The following is a 26073-nucleotide window of genomic DNA, read 5'->3' as shown; positions in this document are numbered from 1 at the left end:
AATGGAATGGAATGGAACGGAGTAGAGTGGAATGGAACGGAGTGGAGTGGAGTGGAGTGGAGTGGAGTGGAGTGGAATGCAATATTATAGAGTAGAGTAGAATAGAATAGAATAGAATAGAATAGAATAGAATAGAATAGAATAGAATAGAATAGAATAGAATAGAATAGAGCTGGAAGGGGCCTTGGAGGTCTTCTAGTCCAGCCTCCTGCTCAAGCAGGAGAACCTGTACCATTTCAAACAAGGGAATAGAATAGAATAGAATCATAGAGCTGGAACTCAAGGCAGGAGTCTTTATACCACCCTGGACAGATTGTTGTCCAATCTTTTCTTGAAAACCTCACAATTGGAACACTCACAACTGGGAGGCATGCTGTTCCATTGGTTAATTGTTCTCATTGTCAGGAAATTTCTCCTTAGTTCCAGGTTGGATATCTCTTGACAAGCTTCTCCCCATTGCGTCCTGTCCTACTCTCGTGTGCTTTGAAGAATAAGTCGACGCCCTCTTCTCTATGACAGCCCCTCAAGTACCAGAAGATAGCTATCATATCACCACCACCTCAAAACCATCTCTCTGTTAGACTAGGTATATGTAGTTCCTTTAACCATTCATCACATGATTTAGCCTCCAGACCCCTTATCAGTTTTGTTGCTCTTCTCTGTATTCTTTTTAGAGCCCCAGGATCTTTTTCTGCAACCAGAATTGTACAAAATATTCCAAATGTGGCCTCACTATGTGGTATAAAGCAGTACTATCACTTCTTGTGGTCTTGATGCTACCCTTCTGTTGATGCAGCCATTCATACATAATTACCATATAATACAATTGAATACAATTCATAGCATGTGTATCAATTTATTTTTTCTCTAAATTGATGTACATATACAGTAATAAACTGCTTTATCAAATGCATATTTCTCAATTATCTGCTGGAAAACAAAAATGTCCTTTGCACAGACACACTCTGTACATTCCAGATGGTGCTCATTGACACCTCTCAAACTTTTTCATCAGAATTCTAATAAATATTTTGCTAGGCACAGTTAACAAACTAACCACCCTTATAATTTTTGCATTTGTTGGTGATACAACTTCTTCACAACCTTTACAACTTCCCTTGCATCATTTTTTTTTCTTAGATATGCATAGGAAAGTTTACCGGGAGCCTGGGAAAGTAAAGGAAGGAAGTGTTGATATAAACAGCCAAGGAATGTTTATTGCAATCATCTGTATTTCCCCCAAGACTTCCCCCAGAACTACAGATAGCTGTTTGAAGTGTATATAGTTCTTGTTTCCTTGATATTGCCCAGTACTGTACAGTCTGAAAATGGCATTATTTCCATTCTAGTCTTTGAAACATATCATTATCATTGCCATATAAATCTCCAATTAGCATAATATTTAATATTTATAAATCTTTAAATATAAATAAAATTCCATCATTCTTTCACCTTAGTTTCATTTAAAAACATTAGGTAAAGGTAAAGTTTCCCCCGCACATGCGTACTAGTCGTTTCCAACTCTAGGGGCCGGTGCTCATCTCTGTTTCAAAGCCGAAGAGCCAGTGTTTGTCCGAGGACGTCTCCGTAAGTCATGTGGCCGGCATGACTAGACGCCAAAGGCGCACGGAATGCTGTTACCTTCCCACCATAGTGGTCCCTATTTTTCTACTTGCATTTTTACGTGTTTTCGAACTGCTAGGTTGGCAGAAGCTGGGACGAGTAACAGGCACTCACTCTGTTACGCGGCACTCGGGATTCGACCCGCCAAACTGCCGACCTTCTGATCGACAAGCTCAGCGTCCTAACCCACTGAGCCACCGCGTCCCTTTTAAAAACATTACATTATTGCTAATCCAATCACTTCGCTGAAAGTTCTTTAATCTTCTTTACCTATTTCCAGTTTTGATTTTCCATCAAAATTGTTTTGCATATTCTCTGCCTCTTTTAATATCAGTTGTTCCCAGCTCCCTTGGCTATAGTCTTTTCAACTACCTTTATTTTTCCATGTATATTATGTAATATCTCTATCTGAGGTTCATTTTTTGCAACAATCACTCTTTTTACATGTATTGTTTCCTCAGCCACAGCTTCTCCCATTATCATTTCACCAATCTTCTTTTTTCATATTTCCCATTAGGATAAATCCATAAACTCCACTGGTGCTCTGCGATATAATTCTTTTCACTGTTTGAAACAGCCTCCACATTCACTTTCCATTTATTCTGTTGGGAAATTAATCCATCTTTTAATAATTTTTCATACATGAGTCACATTTCCTCTTCTTGCTTCTCTTCTTCCAATTCCTGTTTGCTCCAAATCTGCTCTTCTTGATCTACTGCAAAACAATGGTTTGTCCTACATGCACAGTTCTCCCTAATCTTTGAATCCTTCATTAATTCTCTCAGTTTTCATCATAAATAATCAGATTGTTCCTTTTTATTTATTAATTTCTATCTATATATCAAATTTATAAACTCCCCGTCTCCTTCACACAGAGATACTCCGGGTGGCATACAAATACAACATAAAAGCTGTATATAAATATTATATTAAGAGACAGTTAAAATAAGAGTAGTAACTGTGCATTTGGATTAATTCATTTTCCATGTAACATATGAATAGACACATTTTGTTGAGATATTGGCATTCTCTGACCTTGGATGTTTGGGTTTTTTTTAACAAATGTTCATTAGCAGTCTAGATAATATCAGTAGGTGTGAGGGAGGGTGGAGTTTGCTGGCTGTTTATATGTCATAGCTTGCCTTCCCAGTCTTAACTGAAGTGCAATTTCTTCCCTGATTGCTCCTTGATTAGGGCATTATTTCCCCCCCCCCCCCAATGCTTCATCTGGGCTGTTTCCTTATTTTCAGGGTGTTGCCTGCTTGGGAGGAAATCCTCAGGAAATGTTTATTTCTTTCCTTAATTTTTGTTTGGATCTTTTAGCCATTTTAGATAACTTCTAAATATTCCAACAACAAAACAATTTGATTGACCTCTGCAGCTTATCGTAGCTTTAATCAGTCAAGGTTTTCACATAATCTTTTTTACCAGGATAAAGCAGGAGTAGACTAGCTTACTAGCTATAGTTGCATATGTGCTATAAACAATATATATTACAGGTGGGGGCAGGCCATAGTATTATGGTGGTGATGAGGAGATATGGTGGAAGACAGGGAACAGGTTATTTTCAGGGAACGTGGGACATTGGGTTTCCTGCTTGAGCATGGGGTTGGATAGAAGACCTCCCTTCCAACTATTAGGCTTGGCGGTTCTAGGGAACTGGGGATACCTTGCACTGGTTCTCTTACTGTGGCTAACATCATCCTCTTTTCTTCCACATGCATTGTTATAGTTTTTTTAATGATTGTTTTTATAGGTATTTATTGGTTTTTTTATATTATTGTAAACCGCCTAGTCACTTTCTTGTGAGATGGACAGCTGCATATGATAAATAAAGATCAATCATAATATCAGGGATGGCCAGGTTTGGGCTCTGAATAGCTATATCTGAATCCAGGTTTGGATGCTACAGTATATTCCCCAAAGAAATTTCCCTGTGATCAACTCTTTTGAGAATTGTGCCTTGGACGTTGCTGAACTGACTATGCCTTGCCAATTCAATTTTTTATTTGAAGATCAAAATATCCTCTGTAACATGCATAGTTAATACAGTATAAATCTCATTTCATAAATTTGAATATGTCCACTAAAGATCTGAGAAAATATTTGTAAATGAACATAGTCTTCCATATAAACATATTTGTTAAATAAGAATTAAAAGAAATTAACAGCAATCAAATACAAATGAAAGGATTATGTGTTTGCATACAGCTATTTGTAAAATAATTTAATGTTCCCAGTGAAAGTGCAAATATAAAAAAATACAAAACCTGGAAAAATGTGTTTTCTTGCTGATAAGAACAGTGGGAATTAATAGCTCCACTTATGAACAAGTGGTAGCTTATACTACAGATTTCTAATCAAACATTAAAATTTATTTGACAAGTGATTTGTCAGAAAGGGAAATAAAAAGAGGAAATAACTGTTTAAGATATAATACAAAAATTACATTTTATGATCTATATTCATGTCAAAAGTGAAATATTTGTTGAAAAATAAACATATAATTATATTACCAGCTACTCTACCATTTCTTTTCCAATTCTTGTTCATAAAGAGTCATGCTTTTTTTCTACTACATTAATAGTTTTAATGCCCATGCCTTGGTGGAGCAGTGGGCTAATGCCTCCTTAAGTAACACCAGCTGCCTGCAATTAGTGCAGGTTCGCATCCCACCAGGCTCAAGGTTGACTCAGCCTTCCATCCTTCCGAGGTAGGTAAAATGAGGACCCAGATTGTTGGGGGCAATTAAGCTGACTTTGTAATAATGCCGCTTGGGGTGTGTGTGAAAGCCCTAATAAGCAGGCATATACATAGAATGAAGGCTACTGCTAAGCTTGTAAGCCGCCCTGAGTCTTCGGAGAAGGGCGGGATATAAATGGAATTAAAATAAAAAAAATAAAAAAATAATAACAACCAAAGGAATTACACAACCATATCATAGAATCCTATCAGGTCACAAAATTATGAAATTTCACGGGACCCTAAGGATCATCTACTCCAACTTTCTGCAATATACAGAAATACCAGTGAAACATATTTGAACTTGGCAATATACTATTTTCTTAAACACCTTGAAGGTCACACAACATGGACTTTTAGTACAACAAACATGGACTTTGTAGTATTGTTGTACTTGCCTACTAACATAGTTATTTGGTATTTTAATTTGACTTATTTTTCTCTTTTTTAATAATGTTAATGGCTTAGCAAACCATTGCAGACTGGAACATAGAATGGATCGTTGATAGCTTCTAACATTCCCAAACTGAAAAGATAAAAACTGTTTTTGTTCTCCAGATCAAGATAGGATGGGACCATGTTTGTTTTAATAGGGTGTCTGGAGTTTGTCTTCTGACAAGAGAAAGCTTATTAGCACTAATTGGTACCTGGTTTGTCTCTCCTGAACTCCAAACAACTTTATGATATTTTTTCCCTCATTCTTAATTTTTATGCGTCTGCTTTCAGCAGACCTCATTTAAATGGACACACATGTAATGTGTTTGATTACATGTAACTGATTTCCTTTTGCAATGGGGAGGTTACTTTTGTCCTGTCCCATCAAGTTTTCTCTTGTAATTTTCTTTGATGTCTTAATTATAAAAGAAAATATAAGATGAGTCTCGTGGTTTCCTCCTTCAATAGAGGAATCCTTTTTAATCAGAAGATTCTGAATAAATTGTAATAAAATGATATTCCTTTTTCAGTCTGTTCATTGGAAAATATGCACAAACCTAGAAGCCATATTTTCGCCCTCACCTCCAGAAGAGGAGTACCTATTATCTCTGTAGACAGTCCTTTCTACTGGATCTTATTGTCAGGATTAAAATTTAGATAATTGCCACTTATTCTCATTATTTCTGATCCTAATGTCATTTGCAGTGGAGACCGTCTTTCTCCTTAAGTAAGAGTAGTATATTATCAAACCAGTTCTAATATCATTCCAAAGCTGATAAAAATTAAACAAAAATATATTTTAGTTTTCTTGTAAAATCAATCTAAATTGTGTCAGAGTGAAATAGGTGGCTGATGGATAATCCATAGCAAAATACACACTCACGCAAGCCTGAACAAAGCCTATATATTTCCTCCTTTCCTTCCTTCCTTCCACATGATTAGAAAGATCTTCTTGTCTAACTTCATTTCAGCTCTGCTAATCTTTAGCTTCTTTTTATGAACAGTTTTTTTTCTTGGCAGTCTCATAGCTTGGGTGTACCCACCAATACCTTCTGAACAGTGCCATCAATTGTTAATTTTTAGCATGAAAGAAGGTAAGATGCATTAAACATTTAGTGAATAAGTCTATTAATCATATAGTTCATTTCAACTGAATTCAGGGCTGAGAAGTCTTGGTATGAGTTTAATAAATAAACACATGTAAATTAAAATGAAATTAAATTTAGTCTTTCTCCCAGCCCCACAAACTTTGTGGTGAACAACCTCTAGCTTGCTATTCAGAAGCTAAATGTTTCTACTTTGGAATAAAAGGCAATACTGATACGTCTCATTATTTTCTTATGTGCTCGTAGCTACTTTCCTTCATGACCAGAGGCAAGCTCCCCTGACCAATAACCAGCCAAAACCCAGTGAAGATCTTTTTGTTTCATTTATTGCAACAAATGGGGACAGAAGCTTATCAAAGCTTGGTTCTCTCCAAAGTTTATCATTTCAAATCAACATCTTTATATATTTCTTGCACCAGCCACACATCCCTCCTATTTCCCCATTGGCTGAGGTACTATGAGGTTACATTTTTTTTGACTGCCTTTTACATATTTCCTGCTACATACTAAATCATACATCACATGTGCATTTAAATTGAGATGATGTATGCAAGGTGTGTCAAATAATATTCAATAGTATTTTGAGCATGCTCTATTGCCTTGTTTTCAGGTTTCTGGTGCAGTGTATGCCTCCCAGCATACACAAAGGACAGCACAGCAGGAGGCTGATGGTGCAGATCAGCAGAGGGGTTGGACAGCTCCAGGCGATAACTGCTCACTCAGGATAAGCCTAATGAGTTAAGCTGTTGACAGCCCCAGGCATGGTCAGCCTGGTGGGAAGCCAGGATCTACACCCATTGTCACCTGCACTGGCAGGAAGCCCAGGTTTGAACTGATTGGATGCCATCCACCTGGGCAGGTACAAATAGACGCCAGGCTTCCCTGTTTCCCCAGTTCGTTCTGTTCAGAATAAACTCATCTTTACCCCAGCTCTGTGTCCGTCTCTATGTGAAGTACCCGACTTTACATCTGGGATATTTTATGGATTCTTAGAACAATAGGTTCTTTCCTGTTTTGTTTTGTTTTTCATTTTAGTGTGGATTTCCTGTTATTAAGTCTAGTTTTAGTTTTCCTGTTTTTCAATTCATTTTGTTTTACCCTTAAGCTAGCTATTTCCTCTTGCAGCTACTTCCTCTTACAGCTAATTCCTCTTACAATTTTAAATTTTGAAGACCTTTCATTTACTTCTATCAATTTCAAAGGCTGAACTGTATTTTGAAAGAAGTCTCTTCGTGTTTGAGGCCCTGGGGAACTGCCTTTATTGCTTCCCTACAGAAAAAGCTCTTCCCCCTTGGCTGAAAAGAAATTTAAATTCAGTAAAGCCTTGGTGAATTAATTCAAGGTGTCTTTTGTTATGTGCTGTAGAATGTACTTTCTTGGCCTAATACAAGTGTGTTGTGGGAGAGAGCTTTTCTGACTTAGGCAGATAAAGATCTGTTGCTGTAGAGGATGAAAATCATATGCCATGCTAGGAAAGATACAGTCCATTTGTATCTCACAGGACACATTGCCTGATTAGGTTTACCAACCAAGCTATACAAAGGTAAAACACTTTGTTTCAAAGGTAATTTCTGTTACAATAATATCCTGCAGTGAATGCAAATCCTTTAAAGTCCTGTGAAAGATAAACACAAAGCCATTTTAAACAAGGACATAGGAACAATGGTCAATGCCCGTGCAGATGAAAAGAGAAATGTTAATTTTTAACCATGGTATTATAATATGTAACTTACATCATATCTGTATTGGACTGCACGGAGGGAGACCACACAATGTTATAACAAAATCCGATTGATTAGGTAGAACTAATAAGAATGTGTGTTTGAGGGCATATTTCTTTTTTCAAATTATAGTAGAAGCAGATTGTTTGGCTTAAAACTACACCAGTAAGTGAATGTTCACTCAATGTTAGCACAACATTAGAATAAATCAGCCTAATACCTCCTTGCTGTATACAGTATTTCACTACCACCAGCACAATCTTGCCAGTGAAGAGACTTAAACTCAGTAAGGCAGATGAGAGTAGAAAAGAGATAGATTTAATCTGAAATATTTGCAAGTAGTTTTCAACTGAGAGGCTGCATGTGAAGTGGCATGGCGGAATTTTTGTATAGTTGAAACATGTGTATAGTTAATGATCAATTAAACTGCAAATGGATGTCCCCCTGGATTAATGTGAAAATGTTCTTTCATATACCTCAGTTTCATGCTTAATTTGTAAATACCTTTGTTCCAGAGAGGATGACTGACTTCCCCTTTCTCCTTTTGCCACTGTTGTTCTTATGTCCTGTGTTTACCTTGTGTTGATCTTTGTTTTAAAATGTTTCAACAACTGTAAAGCACCTAGAGCTGCTGAGGATCAGGCAGCATACAAATTTAATAAATTATTATTCCTTCTGAGAGCCAGTTTTGTCTATTAGTTAAGGCACCAAGCTAGAAAACAGGAGACTGAATTCTAGTCTTGCTTTAGGCATGAAAGCCAGTTGGGTAACTTTGGGCCAGTCATTCTCTCTCAGCCCAATGGCATCAGGCTTTGGTAACAAGAGCCTTGGTGGAGCAGTGGGCTAATGCCTCCTTAAGTAACACCAGCTGCCTGCAATTAGTGCAGGTTCGAGTCCCACCAAGCTCAAGGTTGACTCAGCCTTCCATCCTTCCGAGGTAGGTAAAATGAGGACCCAGATTATTGGGGGCAATAAGCTGACTTTGTAATAATGCCGCTTGGGGGGGAAGCCCTAATAAGCAGGCATATACATAGAATGAAGGCTATTGCTAAGCACATTGGTTTGTGCTTAAATTGTAAGCCGCCCTGAGTCTTCGGAGAAGGGCGGGATATAAATGGGATTAAAATAAAAAAAATAAACATGCTGGTTGATTAATTCCTATCACAATGAAGGGATCAATATTCAGTTGATTTTAAAAAGAACAGCAGACCTTTTCTGCATTGGCAGGAAAAATGCTAGGGGGGAAAATTATTACCGCTACTACTATTGTTTGTTGCACTATCAGCTAGATATTCAAACTGGGTTTGGAGTTTTATCCATTTATCGAGCCCTTCCCAAGGACCTGGGATAAGCAGTTGTGGATGTTTGATGGTGTTTAAACATATCATCACAGATTATAAGCTGTTCCAAGTAAAGCTGCCTTTTGCAATTGACTTGTGGTGATTTTGTCAATGCCAATATTATTATTATTGGTTTGTCACATAGTCAGCCAAATGTTTAAATTGGATTTGGCATTTTTATCAATCTAAGCCTATCGTCACAAGTTGTAAGCTGTTCCGAGTAAAGCTGCCTTTTGCAATTGACAGATGGTGATATTATTACTGTATGATTTGTGACATATGTAACAAGCTTCTTTGATTCATCTTCCTGAGTCTACACAAAGAAGTACACTACAAAAGTTGGTGCATTCAGACCATAGCAAGACAGACAAAGCTCCTTAGTGTGTGTGTGTGTGTGTGTATCAAAGTCAATTGCTGGAAACTCATACCAAATGACTAGGGTTTTGGTCAGCAAGTGTAATGGCTCTGAAATATCCAGATAATTAGCTTTGTATTTCATGCCATGAAATAGCACAAAAAGAATGCAGCATATCCAGATAGACAGGAACTGGGGTTTGCATAATTTCTGTTTTTTTTAGATCACATTTCATTCCTTCAGCTGAAGCATATCCTACTATATCAACCTTCTGAAGCTCAAAGTGTTATTTACTTTACATTTCATTTTCAGTCTTTACTTTACTGATTATATTAACCATATAACACACAACAGGGAAAGCCCATAGGATAGTCTAGTACCTTTTTGTAAGGGAGCTCTAAAATTCCAAATGTAACATTGTAGAGCCTAGAAACATGATGTGTTTTTTAGATTGTCAAATAGCAGGATTCTGATACAATTTTACTTCCAAAAATCTTTTGTGGCATCTTCATTAGCAAAAAGACATACATCTTGCACAATTTGCATGAAAAATAGTGATTGTTGCTGTAAAGGGTGGTTTTTCCATACCAAAGCCTTGTTTGCCATCATCAGATCAGTACAAATAAAGATATCCTTAGTCTCTTTCTTTGGCTCAGTCAATAAGTTGGATATCCAATGTGCATCTTCATGCATAGCTTCCGCCATAGCACATATATAGTACATATCTCAATACTGTGCTATAGGCACATTGGCTTCATCCAATGCAACTTTCTAAGAACATTAGCTAATTTGTCCAAACCCTTTAAACAACAAGCTGTACTGTTCACCAGTTCTTTCAGCCCAAACTGGGAATATGCAACACCATTCATAAAAAGATTCACAGACTATGTTTTCTAAAGAATACGAAGAGCAATTGCTATTTTCAGAGCCACAAAATGGCTCTACAGCCTCTCAAATAACATACACAAATATTAACCACATTTTTGTGCTATGAAAATTGTGTTGCAAACTAACTTAAATATGCAAGTGGATATGGTGACCGTAAGGAACTTGCTTGCAAATACTACATAAAGTTTATTATTATTTGTTGCTGTTAGCTATGAAGTTGTGTCCAACCCATTGCGACCCCATGGAGAACATTCCTCTAGGCCTTCCTGTCCTCTACCATCTTCTGGAGTCCATTTAAGCTCACACCTACTGCTTCAGTGACTCCATCCAGCCACCTCATTCTCTGTCGTCCCCTTCTTCTATTGCCCTCAATCTTTCCCAGCATTAGGCTCTTCTCCAGTGAGTCCTTCCTTCTCATTAGGTGGCCAAAGTATTTGAGTTTTAGCTTCAGGATCTGGCCTTCTAAAGAGCAGTCAGGGTTGATCTCCTCTAGGACTGACCGGTTTGATTGCCTTGCAGTCCAAGGGACTCTCAGGAGTCTTCTCCAGCACCATAGTTCAAAGGCCTCAGTTCTTTGGCGTTCAGCCTTTATTATGGTCCAAATTTCACAGCCATACATTGCAACTGGGAAGACCATAGCCTTGACTATACGCACTTTTGTTGGCAGGGTGATGTCTCTGCTTTTTAGTGTACTGTCTAGATTTGCCATGGCTTTCCTCCCCAGGATCAAGCGTCTTTTAATTTCTTGACTGCAGTCCCCATCTGTGGTGATCTTGGAGCCCAGGAAAATAAAATCTGTTACTACCTCCATTTCTTCCCCAGGAATTGAGAGGGCCGGATGCCATGATCTTGGTTTTCTTAATGTTAAGTTTCAAGCCAACTTTTGCACTCTCCTTCTTCACCCGCAACAAGAAGCTCTTTAGTTCCTCTTCACTTTCTGCCATCAGAGTGGTATCATCTGCATATCTTCGGTTGTTGTTTTTTTTAAAATCCCATTTATATCCCACCCTTCTCCGAAGACTCAGGGTGGCTTACAATCTAAAGCACAAATCAATGATATTTCTCCCGGCAATCTTAATTCCAACTTTTGATTCATCTAGACCTGCCTTTCTCATGATGTGCTCTGCATATGAGTTAAATAGGCAGGGCGACAGTATACAGCCTTGCCGGACTCCTTTCCCAATTTTGAACCAATCAGTGGTTCCGTGTCCAGTTCCCATTGTTGCTTCTTGACCTGCATATAGCTTTCTCTGGTACTCCCATCTCTTTAAGAACTTACCCCAGTTTGTTGTGATCCACACAATCAAAGGCTTTAGCATAGTCAATGAAGCAGAAGTAGATGTTTTTCTGGAACTCCCTAGCTTTCTCCATGATCCACCATATGTTGGCAATCTGATCTCTAGTTTCTCTGCCTCTTCGAAATCCTGCCTATACTTCTGGTAGTTCTTGATCCACATACTGCTGGAGTCTAGCTTGTAGGATTTTAAGCATAACTTTACTAGCATGTGAAATGAGTGCAATGGTGCGATAGTTTAAACATTCTTTGGCACTGCCTTTCTTTGGAATTGGAATGTAAACTGATCTTTTCGAATCCTGTGGCCACTGTTGAGTTTTCCAAATTTGCTGGCAAATTGAGTGTAGCACTTTTACTGCATCGTCTTTTAAGATTTTGAATAGAAGGGAGAAGGGAGAAGGGAGGGGGAGGGGGGATTTTTAAAGAAAAATTGTATGTTAAAACTTTTCAATAAAAAAAAAGATTTTGAATAGCTCAGCTGGAATACTGTCACCTCCACTAGCTTTGTTGTTGCTCAGCTTTTCTAAGGCCCACTTCACTTCACTTAAGCTCGTTCTTGTATAGTTCTTCTGTGTAATTATGCCACCTCTTCTTAATCTCTTATGCCTCTGTTAGGTCCCTGCCATTTGGTCCTTTATCATGCCCATTTTTGCATGAAACATTTCCTTCATCTCTCCAATTTTCTTGAAGAGATCTCTGGTCCTCCCTATTCTATTGTTTTCTTCTATTTCTTTGCACTGTTCATTTAAGAAGGCATTCTATCTCTTCTAACTATTCTCTGGAATTCTGCATTTAATTGGGTGTATCTTTCTTTTTCTCCCTTGCCTTTTGCTTCCTTCCTTTCCTCAGCTATTTGCAAAGCTTCCTCAGACAGCCATTTTGCTTTCTTGCATTTCTTTTTCTTTGGGATGGTTTTAGTTGCAACCTCTTGTACAATGTTTTTTTTATTGAAAAGTTTTAAAATACATTTTAAAAACATAAACTCCCTCCCACCCCCTCCCCCCCACTTACCCTCCCTCGCCCTCCCCCCCGACTTCCCAGAGCTGAATACAGGGTATTAACTTTTACAAACTTAAGCTAAAATATGCTAACTAACTAAAAAAAACACATTAAATTCTATCTCACTTTAACTCCCCTTAAACATAACTAACTAACTAATAATGAATACCTAATAATACATCATATAAAACTAATACTTATTCATATGCTAAATGAAACTTTATAGTCCCATATTTATTCTGAATATACTCGATCCATCTTCTCCATTCCACAATATATCTCTGTTGCGATTGTTCTTTCAAATATGCTGAAATCTTTGCCATTTCCGCCAGGTTTGAAACTTTCAAAGTCCACTCTTCTATAGTAGGCAGTTCTTCCTTCTTCCAATATTGCGCTACTAAAAGTCTTGCTGCCGTAATTAAATTCAACATCAATTTAGTATCTATAACAGTACAATCTGTAATAATACCCAACAGAAATAATTGTGGAGAAAACCTTATCTTTTTCTTAAATACCTTCTGCATGTTCCACCAAATTTTAATCCAAAAAGCTTTGACTTTTTTACAAGTCCACCATATATGATAATACGTTGCATCATCACAACCACACCTCCAACATTTAGGCTAACAGTTCAGATACATATTTGCTGATTTTTTAGGATCTAAATGCCATCTATAAAACATTTTATAAAAATTCTCTCTTAAATTTTGAGCCTGTGTAAATTTTACATTTCTGACCCAAATCTTTTCCCAAGTATCCATTGTTATAACCTCCTGAAAATTCTGGGCCCATTTTATCATACAATCTTTAACAAGTTCCGTTTCTGAGTCTATTTCTATCAATGCATTATATATCCTTCTTATATGTGCTTGACCTTGATCTCTAATTAGTTTAACCAAATTTTCATCAGTTATCGAAATACCAACTTTCTGATCTTCCTTCCATCTAGCTTGTAACTGCCCATACTGGAACCAAGTTTGTACTATTTTCCCTTCTTTTAAAATATTATATGGCTTCAATTGCCATACATTCCTTTCCATCCTAAGAATTTCTTTATATGTAGTCACATCATGTTTAAATCCCACATTTATCTTTTCTATTGCATGTTTAGGTATTGCCCAAATTGGTATTTTATAATTTAACTTATATTGATATTTTTTCCAAACTCGCAACAGAGCATACCTTAATATAGCTACCTCTTGTACAATGTTGTGAACCTCTGTCGATAGTTCTTCAGGCGCTCTGTCTATCAGATCTAATTCCTTAAATCTATTTGTCACCTCTACTGCGTATTCATCAGGGATATGATTTAGTTCATAACTGAGTGGCCTAGTGCTTTTCCCTACTTTCTTCAGTTTAAGCCTAAATTTTGCAACGAGAAGCTCATGGTCTGAGCCACAGTCAGCTCCTGGTCTTGTTTCTACTGACTGTATAGAGCTTCTCCATCTTTGGCTGCATAGTCAATCTGATTTCTGTGTTGACCGTCTGGAGATGTCCATGTGTAGAGCCGTCTCTTGGTTTGTTGAAAAAGAGTGTTTGCTATGACCATCGTATTCTCTTGACAAAATTCTGTCAGCCTGTGCCCTGCTTCATTTTGTCCTCCAAGGCCAAACTTGCCTGTTATTCCGCTTATCTTTTGGCTTCCTACTTTAGCATTCCAATCTCCCATGATGATAAGGACATCATTTTTGGGTGTTAGTTCTATAAGGTGCTGTAGGGCTTCATAGAACCGGTCAATTTCATCCTCTTCAGCACCGGTGGTTGGGGCATAGACTTGGACTACTGTGATATTGAATGGTTTGCCTTGGATTGGAACTGCGATCATTCTGTCATTTTGAGGATTGTATCCCAGTATTGCTTTTCCTACCCCTTTATTGACTATGAAGGCTACTCCATTTCTTCTGAGGGATTCTTGCCCGCAGTAGTATACCTGATGGCCATCTGAATTAGATTCACCCATTCCTGTCCATTTTAGTTCACTGATTCCTAAGATGTCGATGTTCAGTCTTGTCATCTCTTGTTTGACCTTGTCCAGCTTTCCTTGATTCATGGATCTTACATTCCAGGTTCCTATGGAGAAAAAATCTTTACAGCATCGGACTTTCCTTTCACCACCAGATACAGCCACAGTTGAGCCTCCTTTCGGCTTTGGCCCAGTCGCTTCATTCTTTCTGGCACTACTAGTACTAACCCTCTGCTCTTCCCCAGTAGCATACTGGACACCTTCCGACCTGAGGGGCTCATCTTCCAGCGTCATATCTTTTTTATTTTGGTACTGTCTATGCGGTTTTCATGGCAAAGATACTGGAGTGGGTTGCCATTTCCTTCTCCAGTGGATCACGTTTTGTCAGAACTCTCTGCTATGACCTGTCCATCTTGGGTGGCCCTACACGGCATAGCTCATAGCTTCATTGAATTACGCAAGCCCCTTTGCCACGACAAGGTAGTAATCCATGAAGAGGAAATGCCTGTTATATATACTGTACATCAGACATGTCAAACACAAGGCCCGGGGGCCAGATCCGGCCCGCGAAGTGGTTTCATGTGGCCCGCGAAGCCATCCTGGAAACAGTGAGGGAACAGCCCCCACTGCCTTGGCCCTGGCCCAGAGACCCTCCTTCTGCCAGAGACCCTCAAATCTGTCCCACTCCTGCCCAGGCCCCCATAGGCACCCTTGATGCAAATGATGTAGAGCTGGCCATGCCCACCCAGTAGGCCATACACACTCTAGCCACACCCACCCAGTAGGCCATGCCCACCCTGGCCATACCCACCCGGCCCCCTAAGGGCAACCAAAATGCTGATGCGGCCCTCAATGAAATTGAGTTTGACACCCCTGCTGTACATAATATTGAGATTCCAATAGAAGAGAATATTTGTAACTCATGGTTGAAATGAAGGATACTTGGTGCTCTCTGAGCTTGGTTGTTTTCTTGCAGATGTTTCATTCCCCATACAGTAAATAGCACAAACAAAGAACCTTCAAGACCACTCCCACTAATACTGACAGGATAAACCTCTAGAATATAAAATGAGAGCAAATCCCACTTCCTACTGATGGTGTTACCTAGTTTGGATAATGAAATGTCTGCAAGAAAACAACCAAGCTCAGAAAACACCAAGGACCCTTCAATACTGAGATTCCCAGAAATGCAACTGACCATTTAATAGTGACACTGCAGTAATTACAATATATCCGATGACTTTTCTGGAAATTTTGGAGTCAACTCATAGTTACACATGCACAGTTTGTACATAGGTCAACTGCATTTATATTTAGAGTTGGGAAGCAACAAGACTGGAGTAAGTCTTACAAAGAGTCTTGGGACCACCACTCTTTACTGTCTTGTGTTGTGTTTTATCATAGAGAATACTTAATGACAATTTCAGGGGACATTGTGGTTTAAGATAATAAGACAATCTTAAACATATAAGTTCCATAGCTGTCTCTTTGGTTTCCTTTCTGCTCTTCTCTTAACTCTTTCCTATTCCAATTTGACTGTAATGTCTGCTGCAATTTCTGCCACTACATTACAGAGAAGATTCGAAGAACGAAGTGGTCTCTAATATGAATAGTGGCCATTTGTCTAGGGTGGCTCCTCAGAACATACATTAATCAATCCTGAGATAATATATTCACTAGAGCTGTAAAGTCATCAGTCCAGGAGAAAAGAAGCCCAATGTTAGCAAAGGAAAGAATCATGAAACTAGGAGGATGGGAACCTGCAGCCTGGACTTAGAAAGTATATATAAAAAAATGTGGTTTGTGCACATGTTAGTGGGATTTCATCTTTATAGCATAGGTTTATCCTCTCTGTATCCCAGCTTTTTGCAGCTTGTCTTCTATGTATTGTTTCACTTCACAAGGTCCCCAAGATAAATTTGGCTAAACCTCCTTGGGCCTATATCTTGGGAATAATGCTGGGCTTTAGCAAGTCTTAGCTCCTATAGAAATCCATTGCATATTTTTGTACTGGTTTTCTGTGTGATTTTATTGTGCAAGTATAAAAGTTGTTTCTGTTTGAGTGTAGTCAAACTTACCTACTGTGGCTACGCTCTTATCTATGCCACTCAGCTATAAAAAAAAGAGAAGTGGTTTGTGGTAAAGCTTCCTCTATGTTTAAATTACAGTTAAGACAGGAAAGTGAATACTTCAAGATTTCACAGTTGTCTTAACAAACGCTGTCCATGTTATTGGATATCATGCAGTGGATCAATGAGGTTCTATGTTGGCATGCCATCCATGTTTTTCAGACATGTGAACCCTGGGGAGAGAATCAGGTGGAAGATGCTCCCTTGTGCCAAATTATGTTTCTAAGCATCACACTAACATTAAATAAGCCAACTCATAACCTTACTAGTAGTCTATGATTGAACGTTGCCCTATTGAAAGTACTTGGCGGGGAAAATGCATCTAACAGTTTTAAAACCACCAACCTGAAATAATACCATGTCCTTTGTTCCCCCAGAATATTAATATATAATAGTAATGGATTAATGGAATGACTTCCTCTAAGACAGATAATGGGGGGGGGGGTTTTGCTGGCTCAGTGGTTAAAGATGCTGAGCTTTTCAGCTGGAAAGCTGACAGCACGAGTTCAAGACCTGAATGCTGCATGACAGGGTGAGCTCCCATTACTTGCCCTAGCTCCTGCCCACCTAGCAGTTTGAAAGCATGCAAATGCAAGTAGATAAATAGGTACCACTTCACTAGACAGGTAACAGCATTCTGTGTGCCTTGGCATATTGTCATGCTGGCCACGTGACCATGGAAATGTCCTTGGTCGATGATAGCACCACCCACTAGAATCAGGAACAACTGTACAGGGGAAACCTTTACCTTTATCTTTAAGATAGATAAAATGTATGGTTCAGAGACAACATCATAGAATCTGTAATATATACACGTAGTCCACAATGTATGACCACAATTGATCCCAAAATTTCTGTGCTAAGTAAGACAATTGTTAAATGAGTTTTGCCCCATTTCATGACCTTTCTTGTCATGGTTGTTAAGTGAATCATTGCAGTTGTTAGGTTAGTAACACAGTTGTTAAGTGAATCTGGCCTTCCCATTGACTTTGCTTGCAAAAGGAGATCACATGACTCTGGGACACTGCATCCATCATAATTACATGCCAGTTGCCAAGCATCCAAATTTTAATCACATGACCATGAAGATGTGGAACAGTTTTAAGTGTGAAAAACAGTGATGTCACTTTTCCCAGTGCCATTGTAACTATGAATGATCACTAAACAAATGGCTATAAATCAAGGACTGCCTGTAACAGAATTTTAATACTGATGTTGATAAAGGGTCCTCACCTTGAAGTGAGAAAATATGTTATCATAGTTTACCTCCTGATATCCCTGCCAGAGCCCAAGAACAGACTATGTTTCTTATTCTAGAAAATTCTTAGCTTTTCCTCACCTACCCAGGAAATCTTTAATATTAGAATAACAGATTAAGGTTGTTTAAAGAGTTGGGTTCATTTCAGAAGAAGTGCATTGGAAAGTGCAATGATGTGAATGTAATTCCTGCTTGTGACTCATATTGTCAGGGTTATGCTGCTGCAGTGGGTCCTCCAGGAAAAAGACGGCTGTTTTAATGTATCACAGATAGATATTGTATTGCTTTTCTTTGACTATTCTGAACCATTTTTCCAGATCAGACTGAAACCTTGCATAGCCTTATTATTATAATGAGTAGAATAGGGAAATTTCAGGTTTACATAGAGCAGGCTCCTGTTCCTGTGAGATTTAGCACTGTAGAAAGAAAGGTTCAAGATACAAACAATTGTTCATAATATTTTAGGTAATTAAGGACATATAAAATGGAAACCAATAATTGATGAATACATGTAAATCTTATTTTCATGCCCCTGATTTTGAGGACATGATATCAGCATAGCACGAAGTACTTATCCCAGGCCCTTAGCTCTATCAGTTGATATCAGCATAGCTGTTGTGATTCAGCGTCAGCCTGTGGTCGGATGATTCTGAAGAGGAGGAGGAGGAGGAGGAGGGGTTTGGAGAGACTTTGGTGTCAGAGGAAGGTTCTGATGCACTGCAGAACTCTCAGCCCGGCCCCTCCTCTCTTGTTCCTCCTCAGACTCAGCTGTGTGAGCATGAGGGATTGGAAGAAGACGATCCACAGCTGGCTCTGTTCAGGGACGCTAGGAGCAGGAGGCAATCTAGCAGAACAGAACAGAGGAAAGCAATGAGACAACTCAGGAGAAGGCCTTGGGACTGCTGATAAAAGGGGAATGTGGGAGGTGCTGGTTGCTGAAGGCAACCGTTTGAAGATCTTCTGCTAGAGTCCTGGTCTGTTATTCTTGTTTAACTCTTGTTTAACCTTTTGGTTTAAGTCTTGTTTGAACTTTTCGTTTAACTTTTGTTTGAACTCTTTGTAAATAAATTTGGTTGGGTTTTTTTCCAGCCTGTTGATTATAAAAAGGGATTGGCCCTGACATTCAAACAGGGCTGGTCGTAGGCCGGAACAGAACAATAGCATGATCTCAAAACTTTCACAAAGTTAGCCTAGTATAGGGACTTAAACTGGTCTGACAGGCATTCTTTCTTTATATATCCATATAATGGAATGCTGGCAGCATGTATACCAGCACCTGGGAAGATATTTCCTCAGAAATGATTTGCTAAAATGAATGTGTGTGTCTATATTGCTTAAATTCCTCCTAAGAAATCGGCCACAGTATAGACCTATCCAGGAAAAGGGCTATTTAGTAACTGAAGTAATCTGGAGGTCATCTGTAGCTGTGGACTTCAATGAGGATGAAGTTCTTCTGGATATTAAAGGGATGTGATATTTTTGTCATGTATTTACACTCCTGTATTGAAGGTTACCAGTCCTTATTTTATTCCCTTGGCTACAGATATGTATGGTATGTTTAGATGATGTTTTTCAGTTCAAGTTATTAGGTTGCTCTGTTTTGCTTAATAAACACTTTTGTTTTTAACCTCACTTGTGTGTTTATTGCTTTCAAAGCCCTCTACCCACATTTTAGTGTGGCAGACAGGAGGAGAGGTTTCCAAGCTAGCCTAAAAATGAAGAGGTGGAATCTAGTCAGATCTATCCCAGATCTGCTCCAATGCCAATGCTAAATAGATGTTTTCTCCACTGCTGATGACATACTAATGGGAGACCGCAGCAAAGCTATAACAGAAACCTAATAATTATACTTGTAACAACTGGTATATTCACAAATCCAAACAACATCATTAATATATGCAGGTCCTATATGTAGGTTAGGAATTACATTTTTTGCAGACTTTGTTTTGTGATGATTCCTAATTAACTAAGGAAGATAATTGATTCCATAACACTGAAATTTTGCCTGATTTTATGATTTCTATGTACCTGGAAAGGGGCTACAAATTACTACCCCTTAAGTCTTAAAATAATTTTTGACTGTAGGAAGTCAGCACCTCCCCTCCCTCTAGAATGATATATTTTGGGGAATATTAAAAAAGGCAGGATAGAATATTTCCCCTAAAGGAGAAAAAGAGAAAAAAATTGGTGGAAAGCAGCCCCCATCTCCCTGCCATAGGGAAACAGCTTCAAGCTAAGAAACCTGAAGAGGCTGGCCTTTAGGAATGCAGATAGTGGTAATCCATTCAGAAAGACTGAGCCACCTATTCATAAGCAAAACACCTTCAGCCACAACCCCCAACAGAAGGCTTGAGCTGGTGAAATTAGAAAAACAAAGACTCCAAAAATCTACATTCCCCATCCAGCTCCAAGGAGAAAACATGTTCTCCCAGCCACAATGGGAGTCAGGCAACAATAATTAGAATACCAGAAGGGTCTATGGAGATTCTTGGTCATCCAGGTCATAGTTATTCCAAATATGCTTTTTTCCATGAAGCAACTGGACTTCCTTGTTTTTTCTTTGAAAAAGGGGTCCAAGAGGAAAAGAACTCAGAGAGTCATGAAAAGGGTTAAAATCTGGTCAGCGGGTGCTCTCAGTCAATTGCAGGACTGCTTTGAAACCACTGACTGAAGTGTATTCAAAGATCAAGACCTGAATGTATATACGGATGCCGTACTCTCTTATAAGTGTGCACCGACAGCGTGACAACAGAAAAGTGCATTAGAGTTTATGGGAATTGCAAACCCTGGATGACTGCAGAGGTATGAACACTCCTGAGAGCCTGGGATTCTGCCTTTAAGGCAAGGGACAGGGGCACATAGAGAGGCTAGGGCAAATCTCAGAAGAGGCATTAGGATGGCAGAACAACAATATAAACATAAGGTGGAGAACCACCTAGCAGACAACAACCCGAAGCAAGTGTGTTAGGCACTGCAGCACCTAACCAACCATAAAGGCAACACAAAGAACACGTTTAATACCGATGCCTCATTGGCAGAGGAGCTGAATATCTTCTTCACTCACTACAAGGTGAAAAGACCAGACTTCATAGCCTCTACTGGCTGGCCTTCTGATTCTTAGCCACTTACCCTGTATGAACATAAAGTGAAAGCTGTATTGAAGGCTGTGAATCCAAGCAAGGCTGCAGGCCCAGATGGGGTGCTGGGGATAGTGGTTAAGAATTGTTCTGATCAATTAGCAGGGATCCTGACAAGGATCTTTAGCATCTCCTTGCAAACGACCTGTGTACCATCATGCTTGAAAGCAGCTACCATTGTCCCAGTCCCAAAGAAAACAGCAATTGAGTGCCTAAATGACTACAGACCAGTTGTGTTAACATCTGTAATGATGAAATGCTTCGAAAGACTCGTTCTCCAACATCTTAGGACATGCCTCCCACTGGACTTCGACAAACATCAGTTTGCCTACAGGGAGAATAGGTCGACAGACGATACCATAGCTACTGCTCTACATTCTGTAGCAAGCCGTTTGGAGAAACATGGAAGCTATGTCAGGATGCTTTTCATTGATTATAGCTCGGCTTTCAACACTATTCTGCCAAGCATCCTTATTGAAAAGCTGATTGAATTTTTTCCCCTCAATCTGTGATTGGATTAAAGACTTTCTAAGGGACCGGCTACAAACAGTTAGGGTCGGGTCTGTTTCATCCACCCCCTTGAAGCTTTGCACGGGCTTGCCACAGGGCTGCATGCTTAACCCCTACCTGTACTCACTGTACACATACGATTGTGTATTGTCTGACCCATCCACCGTGATCATTAAGTTCTCAGATGATACCACTGTAGTGGGTCTTATTACAGGTGGAGATGAAACAGCGTACAAGGGGGAGGTACAAAAATTATCCCTACGGTGTTTAGAGAACAACTTGCACCTGAACATCAGCAAGACAAAGGAGATGGTGCTAGACTTCTGGAGGAAAAGAGAGGAACCTGCCCCACTTTACATTGGGGGGGGGGGTTGTGTGGAGAGAGTTTCATTTAAATTCCTGGGAGTCTACCTCTGTGAAGATCTTACCTGGTAAGTCAATATAACCCAGGTGGCCAGAAAGGCCCAACAGAGACTCCACTTCTTCAGGGTCTTGCGGAAGAACAGGGTAGAACAATGACTAATGACCTTCTTTTACCAGTCTACTATAGAGAGTGTCCTCTCGCACTGTATTGTGGTTTGGTATGCTGGCCTGACAGCCACAGATAGGAAAATATTACAGAGGGTGTTGAGCACAGCACAAAACATCGTGGGCTGTCCCCTGACACCACTGGATGACATCGCCAGGGCTCGTTGCCTTGGAAGAGTGAGGAAAATTCTCAGGGATGACTCACCCTGGTCGGTACCTCTTTACTCTCCTACCATCGGGTAGGAGATACAGGAGTACAGCCAGCCATACCAACAGGCTGAAGAACAGCTCCTATCCATGGGCTGTCAGGCTCTTGAACGGGAAACTTTATGTATGATTGACTTGCGAGGCCGGTGTGTTGTGCAATTAGCTCACATGGTGTGACAAGATGGTGGGTTTGTTGTCACTGTGAGTTGGGGCAGGGCGGGCATGAAGGGAGGCTCAGCCAATCTCAATGTATACATGTTGTACTTTGACAATAAAGGTTCATTCATTCATTCCTATGTCAAAACTGAATAGCCCTCTCTCAACAGAAGGGGAGGGATACAACATCATCTATCTCCAATCTATAATACAGTCCTTTCAACAGTTCCAAGAAGGCTCCATACACATTTGCACCACTCAAGTGACCCTGAGGACACAGATAATCCTCCAAGTAGCATTAATGATTCTCTAAAAGAATGCAAATGAACTGCTGTCTTCAAGGAGTATAAATCTTTTCATTCCCTACCATCCAGTCAGAGCTGAAGAAGTTTCTTGGATGAGAAGTGAAACGTCTTCGAAGAGAAAACAAGAAAGTCCAGTTGCCTCATGAAAAAAGCATCTTTGTAATACTAAAAGGGCACACTCAAGCACAGGTTAAAGTACATTTCACAAGGAACAGGCATTTCAGATACAAAGCCCAAAAAAAGTATAAAACCCCACCCACTCTCAACTCCATTTTGTCAGCTGTCCCAGAACTGCATGCTGTTGCTGGTTCTGCTCATCAATAAACAAGAACCTTCTTTCTTAAGCAGCCTCCATTTTATTTCCAGCATCTTAGCCTCCATTTTATTTCCAGCATTTTACTCCCAGCTTGGAACTGGACCTGATTTTTTTTTCAACATGACTTTTCTCTTAAGTTACCTCTTCTTTTTGGATTTTCAAATTGCAAAGTTATAATAGTGATAACTTTTAAAAATGGAAAGGGATAGAAAAGCAAATGATTTAAGGGATTAGAATCAAACTGTGTTGGTGAAATTCTTTTGAAATCAAAGGATTTAGTCTTGTTAGTCATGATTCATGTTAATTTAAATGGAATCCAATCATAACAATATACTGTGATATTTGATTGTATTTAAACGGATTTCCTCTTAAGTAAGAACAGCATTAGAGCAGAATTCAGTTTAAAATATATAATTCTGTGCAGAATTTCTTGAAATCCCAATGTTATGGCAGCCCAAGAGCAAAAAATGTAAATATACATAAAGTACAGGCTATTTCTAGGCCAATTCCTTCTGGAGTAGCAGCTCAGATAATATGGGCAAAACAGAATGATAATCATGGTTTGCTTGAGTGGCTCAGTGGGTTAGGACGCTGAGCTTGTCGATCAGAAGGTCGGCAGTTTGGCGGTCGAATCCCGAGTGCCGTGTAACAGAGTGAGCGCCTGTTACTTGTCCCAGCTTCTGCCAACCTAGCAGTTCGAAAGCACGTAAAAAGTAGAAAAATAGGGACCACTACGGTGGGAAGGTAACAGCGTTCCATGCGCCTTTGGCGTCTAGTCATGCCGGCCACATCACCACGGAGGCGTCCTCGGACAAGCGCTGGCTCTTCGGCTTTGAAACGGAGATCAGCACCGGCCCCTAGAGTTGGAAACGACTAGCACGCATGTGCGGGAGAACCTTTACCTTTACCTATTCTTAGAGATCACATAGGTAGATTTTTCCCCCAGGACAATCAGCTCCTAGTATGGTGTTCCAGGTCTTCCAATAGTGCATTTATTGCCATCGTTCACTTTGTTGCTAGTCATCCTCTTCTATTTTCTTCCATTTTTCCCCAGCATTAGTAAACCAGATAAACTATGGTTTATTCCCTAGCATATTCTGGATTTAGAGGACATACACTACTAGATCATAAACTAACCGTATGGACTGCATTGCCATAAAAAGCTATGCTAAAATGTGGTTAGTTTAGTTTGTGCATACTGTTTTGGCAAACGATCTATGTTTGTTCTGATAATGCAGGTGATTTTAATCGTTTTATTTAGTTTAAAAATTATCACCAGTGATACCAATGCCAACATCTCCTTTCTCAGCAATAATGGAAAATCACTAAATGCTCGAGTTCAATACTAAGTAGTATTTCAAGAAATTGGAGAGTTGGTTCACCATTTTCATTACATTTTACACTAAGTGTAAAAGAAAAAAAAATCTTATGGGGTAAAGAGGAAAAACTCGAGGGCGGGCAAATGAAAAGGGCGGTACCCAAACCGACCAAACAGGAAACTAGGAGATATTCAGAGGGCAGGTAAGAACTAAGAAAATACGTCAGGGGGCGTGGCCGAGCTGAATGATACGGAAGAATTGCGCTCTCCTGAAATGAGAACGTAGATGCGAAAAAACGCGCCTAAAACCGAAAAACGCTCAGAGGGACTGGAACCCGGGAGGACAAAGGGGGAGGAGTTTGCCTTGAATGATGAACAGGGAGGGGGCGTGGCGCTGGAGGAGCGGGTAGCGCCTCCGACACTGAAAGGCTCGCCGAGGGGGCGGGGCCTGGGAGGCCGTTGGCGCCGTTGCTGTGAGCGCGAGCGCTCTCTTCCGAAGTTCCTTCGAGAGCGGTTAGAGGTGGCAACGGCGGGCGCTCGGAGTGACCGTTGAGGGGGCGGGGCTTCACCGAACGCCCGGGGGGGAAGGCGGCAGTTGCCCTGAGGGGGCGCTTGGCGCCTGGTGTGGTTGCCACCGACAGCTCTTCCTTCTCCAAACAATGGACGAGTCCCCCGTGATAGCTGGGCCCTGCCTGCCTGGTCCGGTCGCCATGGGTGGGGAGAACGAGGCTGAAAGCCGGCAAGGCCCTGCGGACCGAGCCAACGGAGAGTCGCGACTCAACCTCTTGGACACTTGTGGGGTGTGCGGGCAACACATTCAGAGTCGGCGGCCTAAACTGCTTCCTTGCCTTCACTCGCTGTGTCTGCGTTGCCTGCCCTCTCCTCATCGCTACCTCATGCTACCACCTCCCGCAGCCCCTTCGCCGGGCGGCGGCGGCGGCGGCCCCGGCCCCAAAGATCCGCCGCTGCCGCCGCCGCCCCCGCTGCTTCAACCGTCCTCGGCGCCTTCTTCGCCGGTCTCCACGCCGCCTTCGCCGTTGCACTGTAATCCGGGTAAGAGAAACGGCGCGCTCGGCGGTCCCTGAATAGGGCGAGTGGGGACGGAGAAGAGTATTTTGCGGGCTTGATTTTGCTCGGTGGTTGCCACCCAAAGGAATAAATAATTCTGTGCCGGGAGAGGAATTAATTGGCCAAAAGAGCAATATTCCTTCCGTACAAGCCTTCCTCCTGTCCCTGAGAGGGGTTGGGGAGACGAGGCATCGTTCTCACATCTTGTTAACACAGAGAAGTCCTGGCTGGGATGGGAGATAAGTCTTGGAGCTCAGCCATAACACAACTTGGATCCTGGTTCCGTGGAAGCCCTGTATTATGTCTACAATTGCTTAGGAGTTAGACCTCTGCTTTGTCAAAGTAAGCCGAGTATGTAGAGAGGCGGGATTGGCTTATTCTGTTTGCGGCCAACAGGCAAAAGATTGCATCCCCATGAGTAGGGTTAGTAGGAAAAGCAAACAATAGTCCTGTGATTCTGACCCTTTCAAGGCTGCGGAGGCAAATCCTTTATTGAAGGTAGAAGCTTTCCGTTCCTCAGCACAGTTGCGCTCTTGGACTGAAAAGTTAATGGGATTTGAGAGAGGAGATGCTGAGATCCAATTTAAAACGCCGCCTTTTGGAAAGGAAACCATGATTGATGGCAACTTCCCATTGTTTATGCGCTGCATCCTGTGTTTAATGTAGGTGTGAGTC

The 26073-nt window shown here is 40.4% G+C and overlaps 1 protein-coding gene across 2 annotated transcripts in view; it reads left to right on the top strand.

Moving 5' to 3' along the window:
- The first annotated feature begins 24873 nt into the window (after window positions 1-24873).
- TRIM24 (tripartite motif containing 24) overlaps window positions 24874-26073 on the top strand; it is a 59944-nt gene continuing 58744 nt past the window's right edge. The window contains exon 1 of one of the 2 annotated variants that reach the window (XR_014492897.1): window positions 24874-25383. Coding sequence is in view for 1 of the 2 variants with exons in the window: in XM_083366041.1 (XP_083222167.1) it covers window positions 24990-25383 (394 nt within the window). In the remaining variant the exon portion in view is untranslated. The remainder of the gene's footprint in view (window positions 25384-26073) is intronic. The other variant, XM_083366041.1, reaches the window with a different exon arrangement.

The sequence above is a fragment of the Vipera ursinii genome (genome assembly GCF_947247035.1).
Source record: "Vipera ursinii genome assembly, chromosome: 6".
Lineage (NCBI taxonomy): Eukaryota > Metazoa > Chordata > Lepidosauria > Squamata > Viperidae > Vipera > Vipera ursinii.
This window is presented reverse-complemented; position numbering and strand designations above follow the sequence as displayed.